At 44.3% G+C, this 19,892-nt stretch overlaps 1 protein-coding gene across 2 annotated transcripts; it reads left to right on the top strand.

Annotated features, from left to right (window-relative positions):
* The first annotated feature begins 5,935 nt into the window (after positions 1-5,935).
* CDO1 (cysteine dioxygenase type 1) lies at positions 5,936-18,960 on the top strand. Of its 2 annotated transcripts, XM_032335396.1 has the most exons (5): positions 5,938-6,351; positions 9,518-9,595; positions 11,682-11,836; positions 17,020-17,189; positions 18,187-18,960. In XM_032335396.1, exons 1-5 carry the CDS (start codon positions 6,182-6,184, stop codon positions 18,214-18,216), a joined length of 603 nt encoding a protein of 200 aa, XP_032191287.1. In that variant the 5' UTR covers positions 5,938-6,181; the 3' UTR covers positions 18,217-18,960. The 2 variants fall into 2 exon arrangements, with proteins under 2 accessions (XP_032191288.1, XP_032191287.1); XM_032335397.1 differs by lacking the exon at positions 9,518-9,595 and having other exon boundaries at positions 5,936-6,351.
* The last annotated feature ends 932 nt before the right edge of the window (positions 18,961-19,892 follow it).

Raw genomic sequence — 19,892 nt, 5'->3', positions numbered from 1 at the left:
TCACATCTTACCTCTCTGCCTAATTCTGATTTTAACTTTACTTAAAGCCTGTATAAATCATTCAGGATACTCTCTGCTTCATAAGACCACTCACAGTGAACTTCCACTATCACAGCCCTACTGCATTGTAGATAAATGTGCGTATCACAGCCCTACTGCATAGTTTATCATAAACGTTCCTGAGCCTAGGTGGCTCAGTTGGTTAAGTGACTGCCTTCAGGTCAGGTCATGATCCGGGAGTCCTGGAATAGAGTCCGCATCATGGTCCCTGCTCAGCAGGGAGTCTGCTTCTCCCTCTGACCCTCCCTCTTCTCATGCTCTCTCTCTCTCTCTTTCCCTCATTCCCTCTCTCAAATAAAACCTTTAAAATAAAATAAACGTGCATATAATAACTTTCCATGATTGTAATGTGCCTGAAAATAGGATCCTTTTGGTTTTTTATTTGCTACCCACACGTAATATTTAGTACATTTTCTTAATACATTCGTAGTAATTCATTATACATTAAATGAACTTTTTAAATGCAACCTGCAAAATATTTAACGTGGCAAAGCAACATTAAAGAAAATAAATCTTAGGGCACCTGGGTGGCTCAGTGGGTTAAGCCGCTGCCTTCGGCTCAGGTCATGATCTCAGAGTCCTGGGATCGAGTCCCGCATCGGGCTCTCTGCTCAGCGGAGAGCCTGCTTCCCTCTCTCTCTCTCTCTGGCTGCCTCTCCGTCTACTTGTGATTTCTCTCTGTCAAATTAATAAATAAAATCTTTAAAAAAAAAAAAAAAAGAATATTCCTTTATAAAAAAAAAAAAAGAAAAAAGAAAATAAATCTTAAATTTTTATATGGCTTAAGATAAAGCAGAATATTTGCAACATATGTATGCTCTTAACTTCTAGTGTGTATGAGGAACTCATACCAGTTGGAGAAGAAAAAAACCAGAAAAATGAGCAAAAAATATTAAAACGCAGTTTATAGAAGGAAAAGTGTGGGGGTGATGGGTGAAGTCGTGATGGGGATTAAGGAAAGCCCTTGTGATGAGCACCAGGTGACGCATGGAATTGTTCAATCACTGTATCATACACCAGAAACTATCATACCACTGTTAGCTCTACAGAAATTAAAATTTTTTAAAAATTTATAATGCAGATGCCTACTAAAACACAAAAAATGCAGAACCCCCTTACTTACCCAAATAACTGTGAGATGCTAATTGTCACCACATTAGCAGTTGTAGAAAGCACGATGACTGTCAGTATTGGCAAAGTTGTGGGGAGGGAAGTCCCGTCATATTGTTGGTGCATGAAATATGAATGGGCACCACATTTTCAAGGGGCAGTTAAGCAAAATCTATCGAAAGTCTTGAAACAGCTCTTATTTGCACCTTCCATTTATTCACTCACTAAGTGCCTATATGCCCTCAGCTTTGGTATATAAGACAAGATCCCTATTCTCAGCACTTTGGTTCTCATTAGGCAGGTTTTTAGATTTAAACTGAAATCTTGAGTGTTTTTTTTTTTTTAAGATTTATTTATTTGACAGACATCACAAGTAGGCAGAGAGGCAGGCAGAGAGGGAGGGAGGGAAGCAGGCTCCCCACTGAGCAGAGAGCCCAGTGCGGGGCTCTATCCCAGGACTCTGAGATCATGACCTGAGCTGAAGGCAGAGGAATAGCCCACTGAGCCACCTCTGAAATCTTGGGTGTTTTTAACTTGAGTTTTTAGAAATAATAGAAAGGAAAAAGGTTTGGTACCAGATACTAGATGTACCTGTTTTCTTACACAATGTTAATGAAAAATAAACCATGTATGTTTGAGTAGGTTACAAGAGTCCTTACAAATCTGCAATTCTGTCTGTGTCCTCACAGCGGATACATGGCCAGTGTATGTTGACTGCTCAGAGCAGTCACCATAAAGAAGGCCCTACCGTTTTGAGACGGCTCTGTTCCTTACAAAGCTGTCTTCTCTTCCTCCTGCCTCTTCCAACTTTTTGCAGTTTAGTTCTACTACATAGACCTTTAAAGCTTATCTTTTTCCTCATTCCCACCCCAGTCACCCTAAATCTTCTTAGTCAGTGACAAATCTGTTACAGTCATTGTGACTCTTTTTTTTTTTTTTAAGGATTTTATTTATTTGAGAGAGAAGAGAGTGAGCAAGAGGGAGAACGGGGGGGTGGCAAGGGAGAGGGAGAAGCAGACTTCCTGATGAGCAGTGAGCCCAACACAGTGGCTCAGCTCAGGGCTCCATCCTGGAACTCCAGGATCAAGACCTGAGCCAAAGGCAGACACTTAACCTACTGAGCTCCCCCCTTCCCCAGGCACCCCGCTGTGGCTCATTCTTGATCCCTCTCTAACAACCCACTTCCAAATCTGCAAATCCTAACAGCTTTACCTTCAAAACCTGTTACAAAAGCAGCCATTTGTCCTCTCTTCTGCCAGTACTCTGGCCAAAGCCACTGTTATCTCTCACTCAGATGGTTGTTAATAGCCAAATAATTGGCTTCCCTTGATCTGCTTGCTCTCGGTCCAAACTCCCTCAGTGATTTACATTGTTCTGTGAGGGCCTATTTGATTTGTAATCCCTACTTCCACTCACTGCTGCCCCTATCTGTGTTCATCAAACACTTAATATTTCCTCCCTGGGCTTTTGCTTTTAACTGTTTACCTGTAAACTTCCCCCAGACGGCTACAAATCTCACTAACTTCCCTTCAGTCCCTGCTGAAATACCACTTCATCAGGGAAGTGTTCCCCTGAACACCTGTAAAATGACAGATCTCACCACCCTCTCTATCCCGCTTCTCCTGCTGTTTTTGTCTCTATTACACATTTGTGTACATTATGTGCCCATTTCTCCGCACATACTGTCATATTCGCTGGTGTGTCTATCTTCCTCTACCCCACTCCAGAGCATAAGCCCTATAAGGGCAGAGCCTTCATTTTGTGAAGAGTGCCTAGCATATAGCACGTGCTTCTTTAAAATGTGTTGAATGGGGCACCTGGGTGGCTCAGTGGGTTAAACCTCTGCCTTCGGCTCAGGTGGTGATCTCGGGGCCCTGGGATTGAGCCCCATATCGGGCTCTGCTCATCGGGGAGCCTGCTTCCCTCTCTCTCTCTGCCTACCTCTCTGCCTACTTGTGATCTCTCTCTCTCTGTCAAATAAATAAATAAAATCTTTAAAAAAAAATAAAATGTTGAATGGATGGAGAGACCATTATTTCCAGACCTTTAGTAACTCTTATTCCCTTCTGTGGATATCTACCCTACGTCAGTGTCTGAAAATGTGATAATCATTGCCCTGGGCAATGCTGAGTACAGTGGAAATACTACTTCCTTGGGTCTAGGTATTCTCCTTTTTGTTAATAGAGCCTATGATGCCAGTTATTTTCCTCTTATTCTAATTTCTTCCTCTTCCTCCCGCGCCTCCTCCTCCTTTTCAGCAGTGTAACTGTTCCGGGAAGAATTCAGGTGTCCTTTGCACAGAAACCAAAAAAAATTGAGAGAAGTCTGCTGGATTTGAATTCACTACCCCAGGATCCCTAAAGAACACCAAGCAATCGAATTACTCTAGACAATTACTTCTGTTTTTCCTAACTTTGCCCTTCAAGCATACACAGGGCACTGTGTGCTTGGCACTGAAGGGGATACAAAAATAGAATGTAAGCAGACACTGTCCTAAAGGTTCTGTGTTTCACATTATGACTCCCATAAGCAACTATTACATGCTCTGATGTAGTTAGTGCCCTAAGAAGGATACTGGTTATCACCCCAGTTCAGGGGGAAATATAGTTCACTAGAGAAAAAAGCATTTGAGCTAAGACCTTCTAGAATCTAGTCAGGAGAAGAAGCTTAATCAAAAGAATGGATTGAGTAAACACAAGATAGTTGCGACTTCCATTTTGCTGAAAGATCTACTTGTTAAAAAAAAAAAAAAGTAAATAATGGCAAAAGGTGGAGAACTTTGAATGCCACACTGACAAACTTGTGTATTAGAAATAAGAGTTACTGAAAATATGGGGCTGGGAAATGACATCATGAGCTGTTGCCTTAGGATAAGAATCTAAGTGGCTGTGAATACAGAATTTATCCCAACGGCAGAGGGAGAGGAGAGGAGTTTGCTGGAACCAAGGAATGCTGTTTAGGAGATCTGCAACAATCTAGCCAACATAGAGGCTGAAGCATGTGTAGTAACAATAGGAATAGAAAGGCAGGAAATCATAAAAGATACGGAGGTATAAAATGTGACATTTGGTAGAAGGGTTTGAGAATGAAGCAAGGAAAGGGGCTGACCATGATGGATGTGGTTTTTGAGCCTAGGTAGCCTCACTGCAGAAGAAATAGAATCTCCAGGAGTTAAAAAGCATGGCTGGCTTGAAAGGAGTTTCAAATATGTTGCGTTTCAGGTGCCAAACGATGTTAAATAGAACTGGTCTCGGTATATAAAATTAGGGAGAACTGGGTGACATCCACATAGAAACAACCAATGAAATTGTGTTTGTGGGAAGATGTAGAGAAGAGAGGCAATGAATATGAATGCGTGAATACGGCTATTATTAGATAAGATTCTTGAATTCTTTGAGGGTCAAGAAGAAGAGCCAGTGAAAGAAAGCAGATTAGGATAGCTAAAACGAAGTAATTAAGAGACAACAGAAACCCCACCAAAAAAAATTAGAGTAAACAATAAAAAGCATGTACAAAGTAGTCTGCCCCAGATCAATTAACCACCTCTCAGCAACCTGTATCACAAAGAAATAGGCTTCTGAGGTGCTTTCCACTTCTTTCTGAACAATGGCGATCCAACCGTCCGTCATTTTTACCCCCTAACAATATTAATATTTACAGTGTAATCAGTTTAAACACTGATATTTAAAATATAACTTTAGGGCACTTACTACATGCCACAAGTAAATTTATGTATAGAAACACACGTACAGTGAAGCAAAATGGGGGTGGGGTGGGGGCAGGGAAAGACCAGTCTTGCAGAAATTTAGGCCTTAAATCCGAATTATTCCCTGGGTCCGTTTATAATAAGGAATGAATCTGTCCCCCTCACACTTATTTTCATTCACACTCAAGTCGTGTCGTTCGGAATGCGTGCTGAGCGCCCTGCACAGCACAGAAACACGTTTCCCGAAACAGTAGGCTCGTTCAAGTGCACGCTTCGATTTGATCTTAGTAGTCCAGTTAGAACCCTTTAAATTAACTGCTTTAGGCGCCATCAGTGATCCATCCGGTCTTTGCACCGAAGAGATTTTAAAGGAATTGTTTGATTTTAAAATCAAAGAGGGGTCCCTGGCCTTCCGTCGTCTCCCTAGACTTGCTCAAGACCCAAGTGTCCTTTGTGAACAAGCATTTTCAGTACAATACATTTAGGTTTGGAGTCTCCCCCCCCCCCCCCCCCAAGAAAGACTTCCAGTTCTTTTTGTTTTGCTTTTCCACCCAGCCTGGAGCATGTTATGGAGACTTTTAAGTCGACAACACAGGAGCTCTTCAGCCAGGGAGTGGACTCTGTCGTCAACCTTCGCAAGCAATTCACAATTCCTCAGCCCTGTTTGGAAGGGTGGGTCCCCTTCCCAGCTCGTCAGCGTTCCCCCAGCCCCCCAGCCTTCCCCCGACCCCCTTCGGTCTACGCCCTCGCGTCGCGCAGCCCGGCGGCGGGGGGCGGGGGGCGCGGGCGGAGGGGCCGGGATGGGCGGACACAACGCGCCGCGCCGAAGCGGGCGGAGGACGGCGCGCAGCCCACCGAGCAGGCGGGGACGCGGAGTCAGGGGCCCCCGGGAGCGCCGCGGTGCCGCGGGCGGGGGGTTCGGGGCGGCGCGCGTGGACCTTGTCCGCACGCTCCCGCCGCCCCCGCCACAGTCCCCGGGTCGCTCCCCGCCTCTCCCCACCCTCCGAGGGCCGTTGGTACAGTCCCGCCGACTCCGAGAGCTTAAAAAGGGCCCGGACCGCCGAACCCAGCAGACTCGGTCCTGGTTCGGGTCTGCGGCGCGTTTCTTCGCGATCCCGGATCCTCTTCCCTGCTGCGGGGTCGGGGAGCTCCTTAGTCTCGGACGCTCGCGTTTGGGGGTTGTGTGTGTGTGCGTGCAGCTGTCCAGCCCGCGGCTAAGCTCCTTCGCCCCCAGCTCCCCTGCGCTCAGCTCCCGCACCGCACGCAGCCCGCTGAGAGCCGCGCGCGCCGCCCGCTCCGCGAGGGATGGAGCAGACCGAGGTGCTCAAGCCGCGGAGCCTGGAGGATCTGATCCGCCTCCTGCACCAGCTCTTCGCCGGCGAGGAGGTCAACGTGGAGGAGGTGCAGGCGGTCATGGAAGCCTACGAGAGCGACCCCGCCGAGTGGGCAGCGTACGCCAAGTTCGACCAGTACAGGTGCGCGCGCCCTAACCTTGACCGCGGGAGCTGGGGCGCGGGTCTCCGAAGCCCGGCGGCGCGGGCTGCGAGTCGGAGCAGGAGCGGGCAGTGGGGGAGGAGGGGGCTGCCCTGCGCCCGCCGCCAACGCGCCTCGCCAGCACCCCAGTGCTGCGCCTTCTCGCCCTCCAGCCGCGGGGCTGCCCGGATGCGGAGGCCACCGCACGGCTGCAGACTGTTTTGTTCTCTTCTCGCCGGTCCACCTGGACGCTTCCGAACCTCTACTCGAGAGCTGTGCTCTTCCTTCCCGCTGGGGCGTCTGCCCTAGGCGCAGCGGTGCAGGGAAACCCCGGTGGCCCCCAGCGCTCAGGCTGTACGCTGCCCGCCGCCCCTGGGGGACAGATGGAGCGTACTCCCCGGAGAGAATTCCATCAGCCGTCCCGAGAAAGGGGGTGAGGGTGGAGGACACATTCCCCCGAGCCAGTTCTCCATCAGTTGGCCGCCCGGAGCCGGGCACCTGCCAGCAGGCGTTCTTGCCACTATAAAAGAGGGTCGTGGGGTTGTGTGCTGCTGTTTTTCAGCTCCTGCTGCACCTCCCAAACCCATTTAACTTGCCGGACTGCGGGGTTATTTTCAACCCACTATCAGGGTTATGAATGCAAGGACTGCTTCCCTTTGAGCCCCCAAGCAATACGCCCTCTCCTGTTCTTAGTTCTGAGGCTCTGGAGTGTAAATTGTAAAGACCCCTGCTTCCCACTTGTGCTAGAGTGAGATGGTCCTTTGCAGCTCTGGCTTGGTGATATAAATAAAAATGAATCTCTACCAATCCTCCAGAGCCAGAAATAAAACCTGATCCCATCCCCACCTCCCCACCCCCCGCCCTGAATGGTGAGGGTTTCTTTCCCAAGGGCTGCTAGCGATTCAGCCTTTGTGGTTGGGCTGAGGCTGGGCAGAGGAAAATATCTGAAAGATAAGAATCAACCGAAATTGTTTTCCTTGGGAGCAGTTCCTTTTAGTTACCTTACCTAAACATAGGTAGTATGTTTGTAGGCAGCGGCTGTTTTTTCTGCATTTTAGGATTTGAAATAAAGCGAAGCTTGCTTAAGATCCCATTTTGCACTTGGAAGTGGCTCCAGGAAATTCCTTTGGTTCCTATCTTTCTGTGGCTGCCAATAAGGCTGCAAGAGTCCACTTTCTAATTTTGCTGTGAACTCTAAATGAGGTCTTACTCTGGCACAGGTCCCCTTCCCATCACTTTCCTGGTGTATTAACTCATTTATCTCATGATAGCTCTGTGAGATAGGTAAAATCCCTGTTTTACAGATGAGGAAGGTAGGCAATAAAAAGGTTGGAGCACCTGCACTGGGTCAGACTTAGATCAGGTAGCTCCGAGATTCAAATTTGCATCATTATTCCGAGCCCTCACTCTAAAGGACCACTAAACTTTCCGCAGATCCCTGGTGTCATGGTAGTTTGCTCTAAGTCTAGATACTGACCAAGTGAAATTAACCAACGGCAGTAGGCTTGGGCTCTTAATCTTTAGAACAAGGGCATTTCCAGGGGCTTTGAATTCCTCTTGACTAACAGGCTCAGGATCAGCTGAAATGCAGACATTCGTGTTGATCTGTTGCACAGGTATCCAGAGGTGCAACTAAGGAAGATGATGGAGTCCTGGGTGGGCACGTGGGGCAGCATGGAGGGAGAGATGTAGGAGAACGCAAATCACTTTGGTAGAATTTTTTTTTTCCCACACAGAATAGATGTCCCAGCACTGCGAAGGATTCTGATCTCTGACCTTGGGAAAACCAGTGCAGAAAAAGCAAGACGGGGGACACCTGGGTGGCTCAGTTGGTTAAGCCGCTGTCTTTGGCTCGAGTTGTGATCCCGGGGTCCTGGGATCAAGTCCTACATCGGGTTCCTTGCTCAGTGGGGAGCCTGCTTCTGTCTCTGCCTCTGCCTGCCACTCTGTCTGCTTGTGCGAAGGAGCTCGGGGGCGCGCGCTCTCTCTCTCTTTCTCTCTAACAAGTAAATAAATAAATATAAAGTCTTGGAAGAAGGAAAAACCAAAATGGAATATGTTCTAGTGTGAGGCAGATGGCAAATTCTCTGGAAATAGCCCCAGAGAGGCAATGGTGGAGGTGACCCCAAGACTGGTAGAGGGAGAATGAGTATCCTGACACCAGAGCGGAGTTTATTGGGAATTAAAGGCTGTGTGCACAGCCCCTTGCTAGGTCATCAGGGGCTACCCAATAAGGATGACTGACATCTAAAAAGCATTTTACTAATCCACTCTCCCTTGCTGACCCTGCCCAGCCAGCACCTGGCCTCCTGCTTGGGGAGGAAAGGGGAGGAATGGGCATTCAGAACGTATATGAACAGATGATCCTGTGATCAAACACTCCCCCAACTATGGGATAAAGATTCCTTGTCTTAAAAAAATCTAAGTAAATGTCATAATTATCAGACTTGGCTAATTAGGTGGTGTGGATGGTATACCTCTTTAACCAAGAGAAACTTTAGAAGTGGTTTGTTTGTTTTGTTTTTCTGATGGTGTGCTTGTGGTAGTTTATATCTGGGATTTTTTTTGTGGCCAGTTACTGATTTCTCCTGGAAAAGGCTTTAGAGTGTTACTTACTTCCTTATGGAATTTCATTTGTTGTGTACTTAAGTCAGTCCCCACCCTATTTGTGGAGGAATTTTCATTATGAGTCCTTTTGAATGTGGTAAGGAGAATGCCAGAAACAGCTATTTAATGAAACCTTGTTTCTAACGTTATGGTTTAGCTACAGGGAGGGGGAAAAAAAAGATAATAGCAACATTCTTGCCTAGTAAATGCACCTTGTAAATACTTCTTTAAGAAACTTACTGTTTTTATTGGTTTGAGGCTGTCAGGAGGAAAATTAAGGAATTTGCTTTATTTTTTTTTTCCTTTTATCTTTTTGGTGCAATGAATTAAAACAGAGCAGTTACAAACATGGTAATACAAACTACAAAAATGTCCAAAGTGAACTGTGGAAAAATGACTTGTTTTCATTTGTCCTGTATTTTTCTAATGTAGAACCACATTTATAAGTCGTGTAGAGGTAGAAATGTTAACCTGTCAGTGAGCCATACTTTGTGACGTACTTCTTTTTCCCAATGCACATTTCATCGACCAGATTCAAACTTCTGAATACCTTCCTTTCAGGTATACTCGAAATCTTGTGGATGAAGGAAATGGAAAATTCAATCTAATGATTCTATGCTGGGGTGAAGGACATGGCAGGTAATACAGCTAGTCATTTGCAAATCCTTAGTAGATCTGTTCCAGCCCAAGAAAAGGACAGCGCCAGAATGGCCACAAGTTTGGGAGCATTAAGAAATCTCACCTTACAGTTGTTTGTTCAAAATGTCCCAACAAAAATTCTCCTGGGAATTAACAGAAGGGGTTTAGGCATAAACCACATATATCAAAACCAGCCCTCCAAATGAGTAGTAAATCAAAGGAGGTAAGTAACCAGTTTAACTTAATATCTCTCTCTGTGTCTTCTGTGGAGTTAAATGTATATGGAATTTTGCTAAAACTTGACCTTGGTGGTGCTTTGAAGTCCGTAAACAATTTCAGGACCAAAGACCCAGTGTCCACATTTGGACCTAGAAAAGCAATTCACAAATTCAGAGAATCTCTTGTTACTTCAAGTTAATTGTTTACTGTCTTTAACCTTTTTCATTCTTTTTAGCTTTTTTATGTAGAGGGCTAGGCAGCTTAAACTAACACCAATTCTTTGAAACTTGGTTTCTTAATTTGTCCTTAGTGTATACACTTGTGAGTATTGTTAACGCCGTAAACAGATCCTTCTTGGGCCTTTGAGAATGGTAAAAACAATACTTGCAGACCCGTTTTTGATGGAAGAGAGGAGACCTGCATTGATGAGATTTAGGGGGAGTTAGGTCTATAGAGGACTTTTCTCATAGGGAATGGCCTTGTTTGCATTCATTCTCTCCATATTTTTTGAAAGCAGATTATTTCAAGAGTAGGACTAGGCTTGGGCGCCTGGGTGGCTCAGTTGGTTAAGCGACTTGCTTCTGCTCAGGTTATGATCCCGGACTCTCCATAGTCCCGCACTGGGCTTCTAGCTCCATGGGGAGTCTGCTTCTCCCTCTGACCTTCTCCCCTCTCGTGCTTTCTCCCACTCTCTCAAATAAATAAATAAAATCTTAAAAAAAAAAAAAAAGGACTAGCCTTTATGGATTTAGGAGATGAGTTCTTATGGTTTTACGCATTCAACATAGAAGATAACGGCTAATAACATACAGGTTCATCCTTTTATTACTCTTAAGTTTCCATGAATAAATGCTTTCTGCAGATGCAGGATACTTTCTTTCTCCCTCTATTGTTGGGAACTAATCACAGGTGGCTCTGAATCTACAAAATATTGGATGATTACAGTGAAATCTCTGGGTGTTAATACCCATACACATGCCTTTTGTCCCCCAAAGGGAGAAGATAACAGAAAAGTCCTGGGGTGGAGTGGGGGGGGTGCAAAAAAACACTCTATGTTAAGTGATCTTACCAGTCTGATGCAATTTTTTTTTAAGATTTTATTTATTTATTTGACAGACAGAGATCACAAGTGGGCAGAGAGGCAGGCAGAGAGAGAGGAAGGGAAGCAGGCTCCCTGCTGAGCAGAGAGCCCGGGGCTCGATCCCAGGACCCTGGGATCATGACCTGAGCTGAAGGCAGAAGCTTTTTTTTTTTTTTAAGACTTTATGTATTTATTTGACAGAGAGAAATCACAAATAGATGGAAAGGTAGGCAGAGAGAGAGAGGGAAGCAGGCTCCCTGCTGAGCAGAGAGCCCGATGTGGGACTCGATCCCAGGACCCTGAGATCATGACCTGAGCTGAAGGCAGAGGCTTTAACCCACTGAGCCACCCAGTTGCCCCAGTCTGATGCAATTATGAGAGATCATTATCTTTATCCTTTCTCCAATTTCTTAGAAGTTTCATAATTGAGTTGTGGCTCAGCTTAATTGAGTTCTTGAAAGCTGTGCCTTGCAGAAGAGAAAAGGTGGCTGGTTTTGTGTTTCTGTTATCAAAGTAGTATTACAAACCCGCTTTTTAAAAACAGAGTGTTCTGTACTTCGGTTATACATCCAAATTGCCCTGCATTTATGCACTGATATGGAAGACCTGATATGTTGCCCTGAATGCTGTTAATTACAAATTGATGATATTTGCAAAGCCAGCTGAAATGGTTTGTGACCTGTGCTCTTGACAGTATGCTGCAGCGGTAAGCTCTGGGCAGAGTGTTAGGTGGCCCGAGGTGCTGGACTGTCCACTGAGTTCCATTGTTTTCTTGTCTATGTGTAGCAGTATCCATGATCACACTGACTCCCACTGCTTTCTGAAGATGCTGCAGGGAAACCTGAAGGAGACCTTATTTGCCTGGCCTGACAAAAAATCCAACGAGATGATCAAGAAGTCTGAAAGAATCTTGAGAGAAAACCAGTGTGCCTACATCAATGGTAACAACCGATTACCTTTTTCAAAGAGGAAGGGGGAAAAGCCTTCAACTCCCTTCTGAAACACTGCAGAATTGGGTTCATGGAGTCATGGTTCCAGATACTTAGAAAATGATCTAAAAGCAGTAGGTTTTTTTTTTTTAAGATTTTATTTATTTATTTGACAGAGATCACAAACAGGCAGAGAGACAGAGAAGGGGGTGGGAAGCAGGCTCCCCACTGAGCAGAAAGCCCAATGGGGGCTCGATCCCAGAACCCTGGGATCATGATCATGACCTGAGCTGAAGGCAGAGGCTTTAACACACTGAGCCACCCAGGTGCCCCAGCAGTAGTTTTGTTGGTTTGTTTGTTTTTTAAAGCTTTGCATCTGAATTAGGATCACTTACTCAAAAGTACAAGCCGGAGCCTATAGATTGGCACCCACTGACAAGTTATTTCCTGCCAAGTCTGAGGACAGTTAGCATTGAATATGAATGTACAAAAGTAGATTCTTCTTCTTCTTCTTCTTTTTTTTTTTTTTAAAGATTTTATGGGGCTTGAACCCCACAACCCCGAGGTCAAGAGTCTCATGCTCTACCAACTAAGCCAGCCAGGAACCCAAAAAGGTGATTCTTAGGGAGTGAAGCCAGGTTGGAAATACTAGTCTCTGTGTTAGAAAATGTTCCAGAAATGATTAGGAATGCTGGCTTGTCCCTGTTCTTGTGTTTTTTTTGTTTTGTTTTGTTTTGTTGGTTTTTTTGGTCCCTGTTTTTGTAATATGCATACAGCATACCCTAAAAACATGTTCTCAAGGGAATCTTTACAAAGCGCATTATTTAGTAATGATTTATAGATCTCCTACCAAGAATTCGTTCTTCCTCCTAAATGCCATCTGGGAGAGCCATATGCTTTTCAGAAGAGTCTGTGATTAACATCTGTATTTCTAAAGGGGATAGTAACTTTCCACAAAGCCTGCAAAAAATGACGGGAGATTATTTTCGATTCCCATTTATGGATGAGATTGTCAACATATAGGAACAATAAATAACTCGTCTGAGATCTGTCAGCTTTTATGTGCCGGGCAGCATTTGAACTCAAGCCATTTGATTCCCAAGTTCATACTCTTAATTGGAATGCCATCCTACTGATGTAAAATAAAATACCATAGAGACTTTTTTCCTGGCTATGCAACTTTCCTCTTGTATCTTAAAGTCCCATATTAGTTGTGATACTTGGCCTCAGTTTATTCATTGGTTTAAGAATGTAAGCCACTGGGGCCCCTGCATGGCTCAGTCAGTTTTGTGTCTGCCTTCAGCTCAGGTCATGATCTCAGGGTCCGGAGATTGAGCCTTACATCAGGATTTCTGCTCAGTGGGGAGCCTGCCTTTCCATCTCCCTCCCTGCTTCCTCTGCTTGTGCATGCACACTCTCTCTTTTCTCTGCCAAACGAATAAATCTTAAGAAAAGAAAAGAATGTAAGCCAATTACAAAGGTCAGATAGTATGTGAAGTTCCTCCCCCATTCACAAAGCAGAGAGGTGTTCATTTCTTATGTGGCAGGAAGCTAAATTTTATTTGAGGGTTGCTGTATATATAAGGCACACCAAATTTCCTAGAAAAACTTTGTTGCCCAATAAGGCCAGAAAGGATTTCAGCTAGAGTTCTAGAGTCTTAATGAAACTAGATTTGGTCTTAAAGAGGAGGTAAGCTTTATTCAGGGGTCTTCAGTGCAAAACCTCCAGGAGCCAAGCAGGTGCAATACAGGCCAGGAGTAAGGCTGTGGGGTACTGGTGTATGCAGGCCACACTGTCCAAGGGGGTTAGTGACGGCCACTCCGTTCCAGCCACATAGTTCAAATTCTTTCCACCAAAGTGGGAAATTCTGATTTCTTTTTTTTTTTTTTTTAAGATTTTATTTATTTATCAGAGAGAGAGAGAGGGGGAGAGAGCGAGCACAGGCAGACAGAATGGCAGGCAGAGGCAGAGGGAGAAGCAGGCTCCCTGCTGAGCAAGGAGCCCGATGTGGGACTCGATCCCAGGACGCTGGGATCATGACCTGTGCCGAAGGCAGCTGCTTAACCAACTGAGCCACCCAGGCGTCCCGGAAATTCTGATTTCTATGGGAAATTTTGCCAGTGGGTAAAATATGGGGGCAGGGGGGGGAATAAACTAAATATTTTTGTAGCCCATAAGATCAAAAGCCTCAAAGATCAGCCTTTGATTTTTTCAGATGCAGGAGGAGTACAGATAGGTACTGATGCTGGGAATGATGTTTCAATAAAGGGAAAAGCATGCAGGAAGGGAAGGCACAATCTTTGCAAAGAATGAAACGTTCTGGATGGGTCTCACTAGACAGAAGAAGGGAGAATGGGCTTGGATAGGAGTGGTAGGAGAGTAGAGTGAGATCAAGGCCTGGGCCTCCCAAACCAGCTGAAAGTAAGAGCTGGCTTAAGTCCATAGAATTTTATTGGGAGTATCTTGATGGATTCCATAGTGGTGTGCAACATAGGGTGGAGGAAAAGGGAAATTGGGGCAAGGAGATCAAATTAAATAATGTAAAGGCAAATGGTAGACATGCCTGGACCAAACCAGCATCCATAAGTATCTCCAAGAAAGGTCCAAGGTTTTTGTGAGAGATGGTACACCATAGGCATAAAGGAAAGGAGGCAAAGATGGATGGATGTGTGACTGGATGGAAGGATGGATGGATGGGTGGACGGATGGATGGAGAGAAGGTAGCATGTAGGATGGATGGATGCTGGGATTATTAACACTAGGTATCAGGCAGGAGTTTCAGGGGCTTCTCTAAAGGATGGTGGCTATGTGGGGTCTATGCCTGCAGGATTGTGCAGCTTGCAATTGGAGAAACAACCAGTTTATATAAGGGCGACCATCTCTTCAGAATGTGGAACCTGGGTTCGGAATTGTGCCTAAACCAGGCTGTTATGAGCAGTAAGCTATAGAACCAAAGAATCTGCCTTTGAGAATTACGTCCCATTTGGGGAAATGAGGAAAATGTCTAAAGATCCCAGAAGCTGTGAGTGGTTGGAAGGTGGTCTGACTATAGCTGGGATAGAACTACAGTCTTCGCCTTCTAGGCTTTGCCGTTGTCTTGCTCACGGAGCCAGATCATGAAACGTAAATCAGAATTTGGTGCCTCCCTTGACTACATTAATTAACACAATTCCTTCCTTGACTATTCCTCAAACTCTCTCCTAACTAGAAATTTTTTCTCAACATGGTTTTGAGTATTTGGTCTTCCCTCCTTCCCTTCCCTTTCTTCCCTCCTTCCCCTCCCCGCCCCTTCCTTCCTCTCCTCCAGGGGCCTTCGCTTGAGTGTGAATTGGTCAGTCACTCACCCAAGGCTCACCCGCCATTCCTGAGGTCCTCTCCCACCATGCAGGCTTTCCCTTTGCTCCCTCTCATTGCTGGTCCCCTTTTTTTCCTGATCTCTTGTCTGCTTCATTCTTGGCTCATGCTCTTATTTTGGTGAAGGATATCTTCATTAGCTCTATGAGAAAGGGTTCATGGAAAGTATGTTTTGAGACCTCATGTATCTAAAAATGTCTATTCCATCCTCTTAACATGGTTGACAAGTTAGCTGGATGTGGAATTAGGACCTAGGGTCTTCTCTCCGAGCTATGAAGGTAATCCCTTGACTTATCATTTCCAGTCTTCTTTTTGAAAGCCTGGTGCCATTCTGTTTCTTGATTCTTTCTGTGAAATTTTGTTTTCTTTCTAGAAACTTTGGAATGTCAGTTAACCTTTTGGTACCTTTTCCTATCCCCAGTATTACAGTCCTCTCTCTTGATTCATGACTTTCATTCATTGTGTTGGGTAGTCTGTGGGTCCTTTCATTCTGGAAATCTGCATCCTTCTATTCAAGAAAATATTCTCAAGTTATTTCTTTGGGGTTTTGTGGGGGTTTGGTGTTTTGGTTCTGTTTCTGAACCTCTCATTGCTCAGATATGAAACCTTCTGAACAAGTCGTCTGATTTTTTTTTTTCTTTCCGGTTTTCTGTTTTGTCCCTTTGTTCTCGGAGTCTTTTCCAGCTTGCTCAGTTTTTCTTTAAGCCTTTCCATTTAGGTTTTTATTTCTCAGATATTCCTTTCTATTTTCTGAGAGCTCCTTTAACAAGGAGCCTGTTTTCTCATCTCTTCTCTGAGGATATTAATCATAAAGTTGCTTTTTTTTGAAGTCTTCTCCTGAGCAGTGTCTGATTCAGGGGTCTGTATTTTGAGGGGGCGTGGTGCTGCTACTAGCCTTGCTCAGTTGTCTGGTGGCCTTGGCTGTATGCTAATACTTGAAAACTGAGGACAAAAAAAAAAGTTAACATGGGTGGTGTGTGTCAACTAGACTCCCTCTAGAGTAATCTGGCAGACCTTTCTCCTTGAGGAACAACTGATGGAGACATCTTAAAAAGCTTTGTTCTGGAGCCGATCAGATTCCCTGAGAAGGTGCTTCCCATCTCCTGTCTGGTAGGGGACAAGGAGGAATCCTGTCTGGCAGCATTCTGGCAGCTAAGTGGGGAAGAAAGCAGGGATTTTACCATTCAGTAGGTAAATGATCACCTGTTAAAGTCACTTGTTTTTTACCTGGTATCTGCCAGTCCTGAGTTCATGTATTCAGCTCTTTATCTAGAGTATAGATCTCAGACTTACACTCAAGGGAAATGAGGGAAAGAAGTAAAAGGGATTTGAGCTTTTAACCAGTTCCTGAATAGGCCTTGAACCAGTTCCTGGATTTTTCTCCCCATCTTCATCCCCGTTTCTAGAAGCACCTATGTTGCCAGTCCCTGAGCTGTTGTACACAGATAAAGATGTGATATCAAGATAGTGGTCAGGTTAATTTTTGGCTTTTCCCACGGATAGCTCAGGATTAGCTTTCTGTCCTTGGCCAAGTGGTTCATCTACTTTCAGGCTCTTAAACTTTTATTGATGTTGGCTCTTTCTCCATTGGTGGTGGTGGTGTTTTGGTCTTGGTGGACTGATGCCCTTTGAAAATTGTTCTAATACAATTGTAGGGGGGTTTCTTTCAGAAGAGAGTAGAGGGCACAGCACTTATGGTCTTTAACTGGAAAGTCCCTTTGAAGTAACTGCTCTCTATAGCAGATTAATTTATGCTCTCAGGTGGTTAACAAAACTTTTATCGGCACCTGTCAGTCGTCTAAGCTCCTTCATCCGCTTCTCCTTCTGGGGTCTTGTGTAGATTCCATTGGCTTACATCGAGTCGAGAACATTAGCCACACGGAACCTGCTGTGAGCCTTCACTTGTACAGTCCACCGTTCGATACGTGCCATGCCTTTGATCAAAGAACAGGACATAAAAACAAAGTCACCATGACATTCCACAGCAAATTTGGAATCAGGACTCCATTTGTAAGTAGAAGTTCTCTCTCCTAGGATTAAGTGCTTTGTGGGTCAGTGACATGACACTGTACACATAGCTTTTTTTGTTGTTCCAGATACTATCCAAATGTCTCGTGGTTAAGTATGGTTGAAATGAAGAGTGGGATGGACCTTAACGTGGGGGAGAGGGTCCTCGTATCCTAATTCTTTTTCTTTAACTTGGGAGAGGATATTTTCCATTTATATATTCTTTATTTTTTTCCATTTATATATGCTTTAACAACATAAATTCTATGCAAAGAGTTACGCATGGAGGAACTTAAAAATGTATGCTCATTCCTGAAGAAAATGTTTCCTCATTTCTTAGAGAAATAAGAATAAAAACTATTATTTGATGTTAACTGCTCCTGCTGTGACTTAATGATCACAGGCCTGCCTGTGAACTAGGACAACACAAATCACTCCCATAGTTAACTTTCCCAAAGTCAAGGCCCTATTCTGATGATGCAAACACATACCCGTTTTGATTGCCAAGTTGCTTTTTCTTGGAGTAGTGATACTCTGTAGACCACAAATCAGTGAGAGGAGACTCTGGTAATTTGTTCCCCACGTTTCCTCCTAAAAATAATCAGGCCGCCAACAGTGGTCTGGTATGGCCAGTCTTCAACCTGCTGCCGAAATACTTTGGCCATTCTGGGAAACAGTTTCAAATTCATAAGAGACTGTCCAGAAATAGACAATGCTTGAAAACCGATACTGATCCTAAACAAATCTTGAAAAATGATCCTAAACAAATCTTAAAGTACTGCCTCAAAGGGAAGCGAGAGCAGAATTTTCTCAGGTGATTGCCCAGCCTCATTGTCTGCATTCTGATACCCAAGAGATAGTCTTATCACAGGAACAAAACACCAGGGCTTCCCTGCCAAAGCCAGGTTTTCATATACCTCTAAAAAGGCAAGGACTCCTTAGAAACGGGCTGAAAGTTCTCATGTAAAGATTCTGACACAACTTTCTTTGTCTCTTGCAGACAGCTTCGGGATCCCTGGAGAACAACTAAGGAGTACCACATCCTCTAAGGTTTTAAGCTTAAGGTCTGCTAAAAGTTTTACCCTGGACAGGGATGCCTCCAGCAGCTGCTGTCCAGTAATACACTTTATGAAGCCAATACTTAGATCTCCTGCAAGGCAGATGCTAATTGTCAAGCATTGAGCAAGCAGATAGTGCCCCAAGCTACTGCAGAAGAAAAACCCCATTAAAGATAAAACAGGCTCGTAATTTTAAAGGCCAATGCAAGTGCTCTCCTGGTTTTATCCTCTGAATTCAGTGGAACCATATTGGGGAGGGATGTCAATGACTATCATCAATTCAATGAAGGTTTTTACAGCTTTTGGAAACCCTTTGGTCTCTGAATTGTAATTAGCAATAAATAAAAACCAGAAACCACAGACATCAGATGCTTGCCTTGTTCCTTAGAGGACTAAATGTAGGCGTCTTTTGTATTCTTTATATGTTCTTAATATTTGCAGAGAATTTTTTGCATCTATGGATTTTATTTTTTCATTCTTACTTGACAAATTCCTGTCCATGAAGTAGCAGGATATGGTAGACAGAGAAACTCAAGGCACTTTGCCGTTTGGTAATGAAAGGGAGGCCAGAAGATTTTAGGAAAGTCCCTGTGCCCCTAAATCAGGCCAAAGCAAAAACACAAATTCATGTCTAACGTGTCCAGGATCCTAGTCAAAGACTTTGTACTGCCACTAACATTGCCAAATAATTTTAATAAAACTGGATTTGAATACAATTCCAAGTTGTCTTTCTGTTTAACATGATCAGAATTTCATTTAATTCATACTTTCTTAGACTTTGGTGGGGTACCAATACTGCAAAAGATACTTTTTATGAGGTGAGGTGGTGAGAGAGCCAAAAAAAAAAAAGGATTCAATGCAGCTTACCTTTTCATGCTTCACATACGTTCACTATATGCCCAAAGGGTATGAAGCCGAGGAGCTCTTGCCCCCGTGTGATTGACCAATGTGAGTAGTTTGGCCTGAAAATTAGGCGTGGGTCTGTCCATGTTTCAATGGGAATTGGTTCCCAACATTTAAAAAGAAATTTCATAGAACAAAGTGTAGATTTCTAGCTTCTTAAAAATATGAAGTCACCGCATTGCATTTTCATTGGTGTCAGTGAGCTGGGCTCAGACCTGCCCCTTCCAGTGGGGCCACCTCCCATTTGGCCCAGCTTGCTGGTTTGCCCTATTGATGTTACCTGTGAAGACCGCTTACGTATTTGAGTTTGCTGCTCCTACTGCAGGCAGTCATTTTAGGAATACCTGTCATAGTCTTGGAATTGATGATCTCCAGAAATTTAAGCAGAAAGTCAAGTCCTTTGAAGATGGTTCCGTGTAGGTCATTGCTTTGTTGTTGACGCCATCTTGTAGAATTATTCATATCTTTATTACATCTTTAAGGAGGATGTTAACCATTTATTGAGCGCTTACTCCATTGTTCTAGGTTGTTTGGAGGTACTAACTTCTGGAAAATTACCTCATGAATTAGGCCATGTGTTGGTTTTCTACTGCTGCTTTAATGCCATTTTTCCACAGACTTAGTGGCTTAAAGCAACACAGATTTATTTTTCTAGAGCTCCATGGGTCAGAAGTCTGTTTCAACAGCTTTAAAATCAAGATGTTGGCAGGCCTGTGTTTCCTTTCTGTGAGTCCTCTGTCCTGTT

The sequence above is a fragment of the Mustela erminea genome, chromosome 3 (assembly GCF_009829155.1).
Source record: "Mustela erminea isolate mMusErm1 chromosome 3, mMusErm1.Pri, whole genome shotgun sequence".
Classification (NCBI taxonomy): Eukaryota; Metazoa; Chordata; class Mammalia; order Carnivora; family Mustelidae; genus Mustela; species Mustela erminea.
This window is presented reverse-complemented; position numbering and strand designations above follow the sequence as displayed.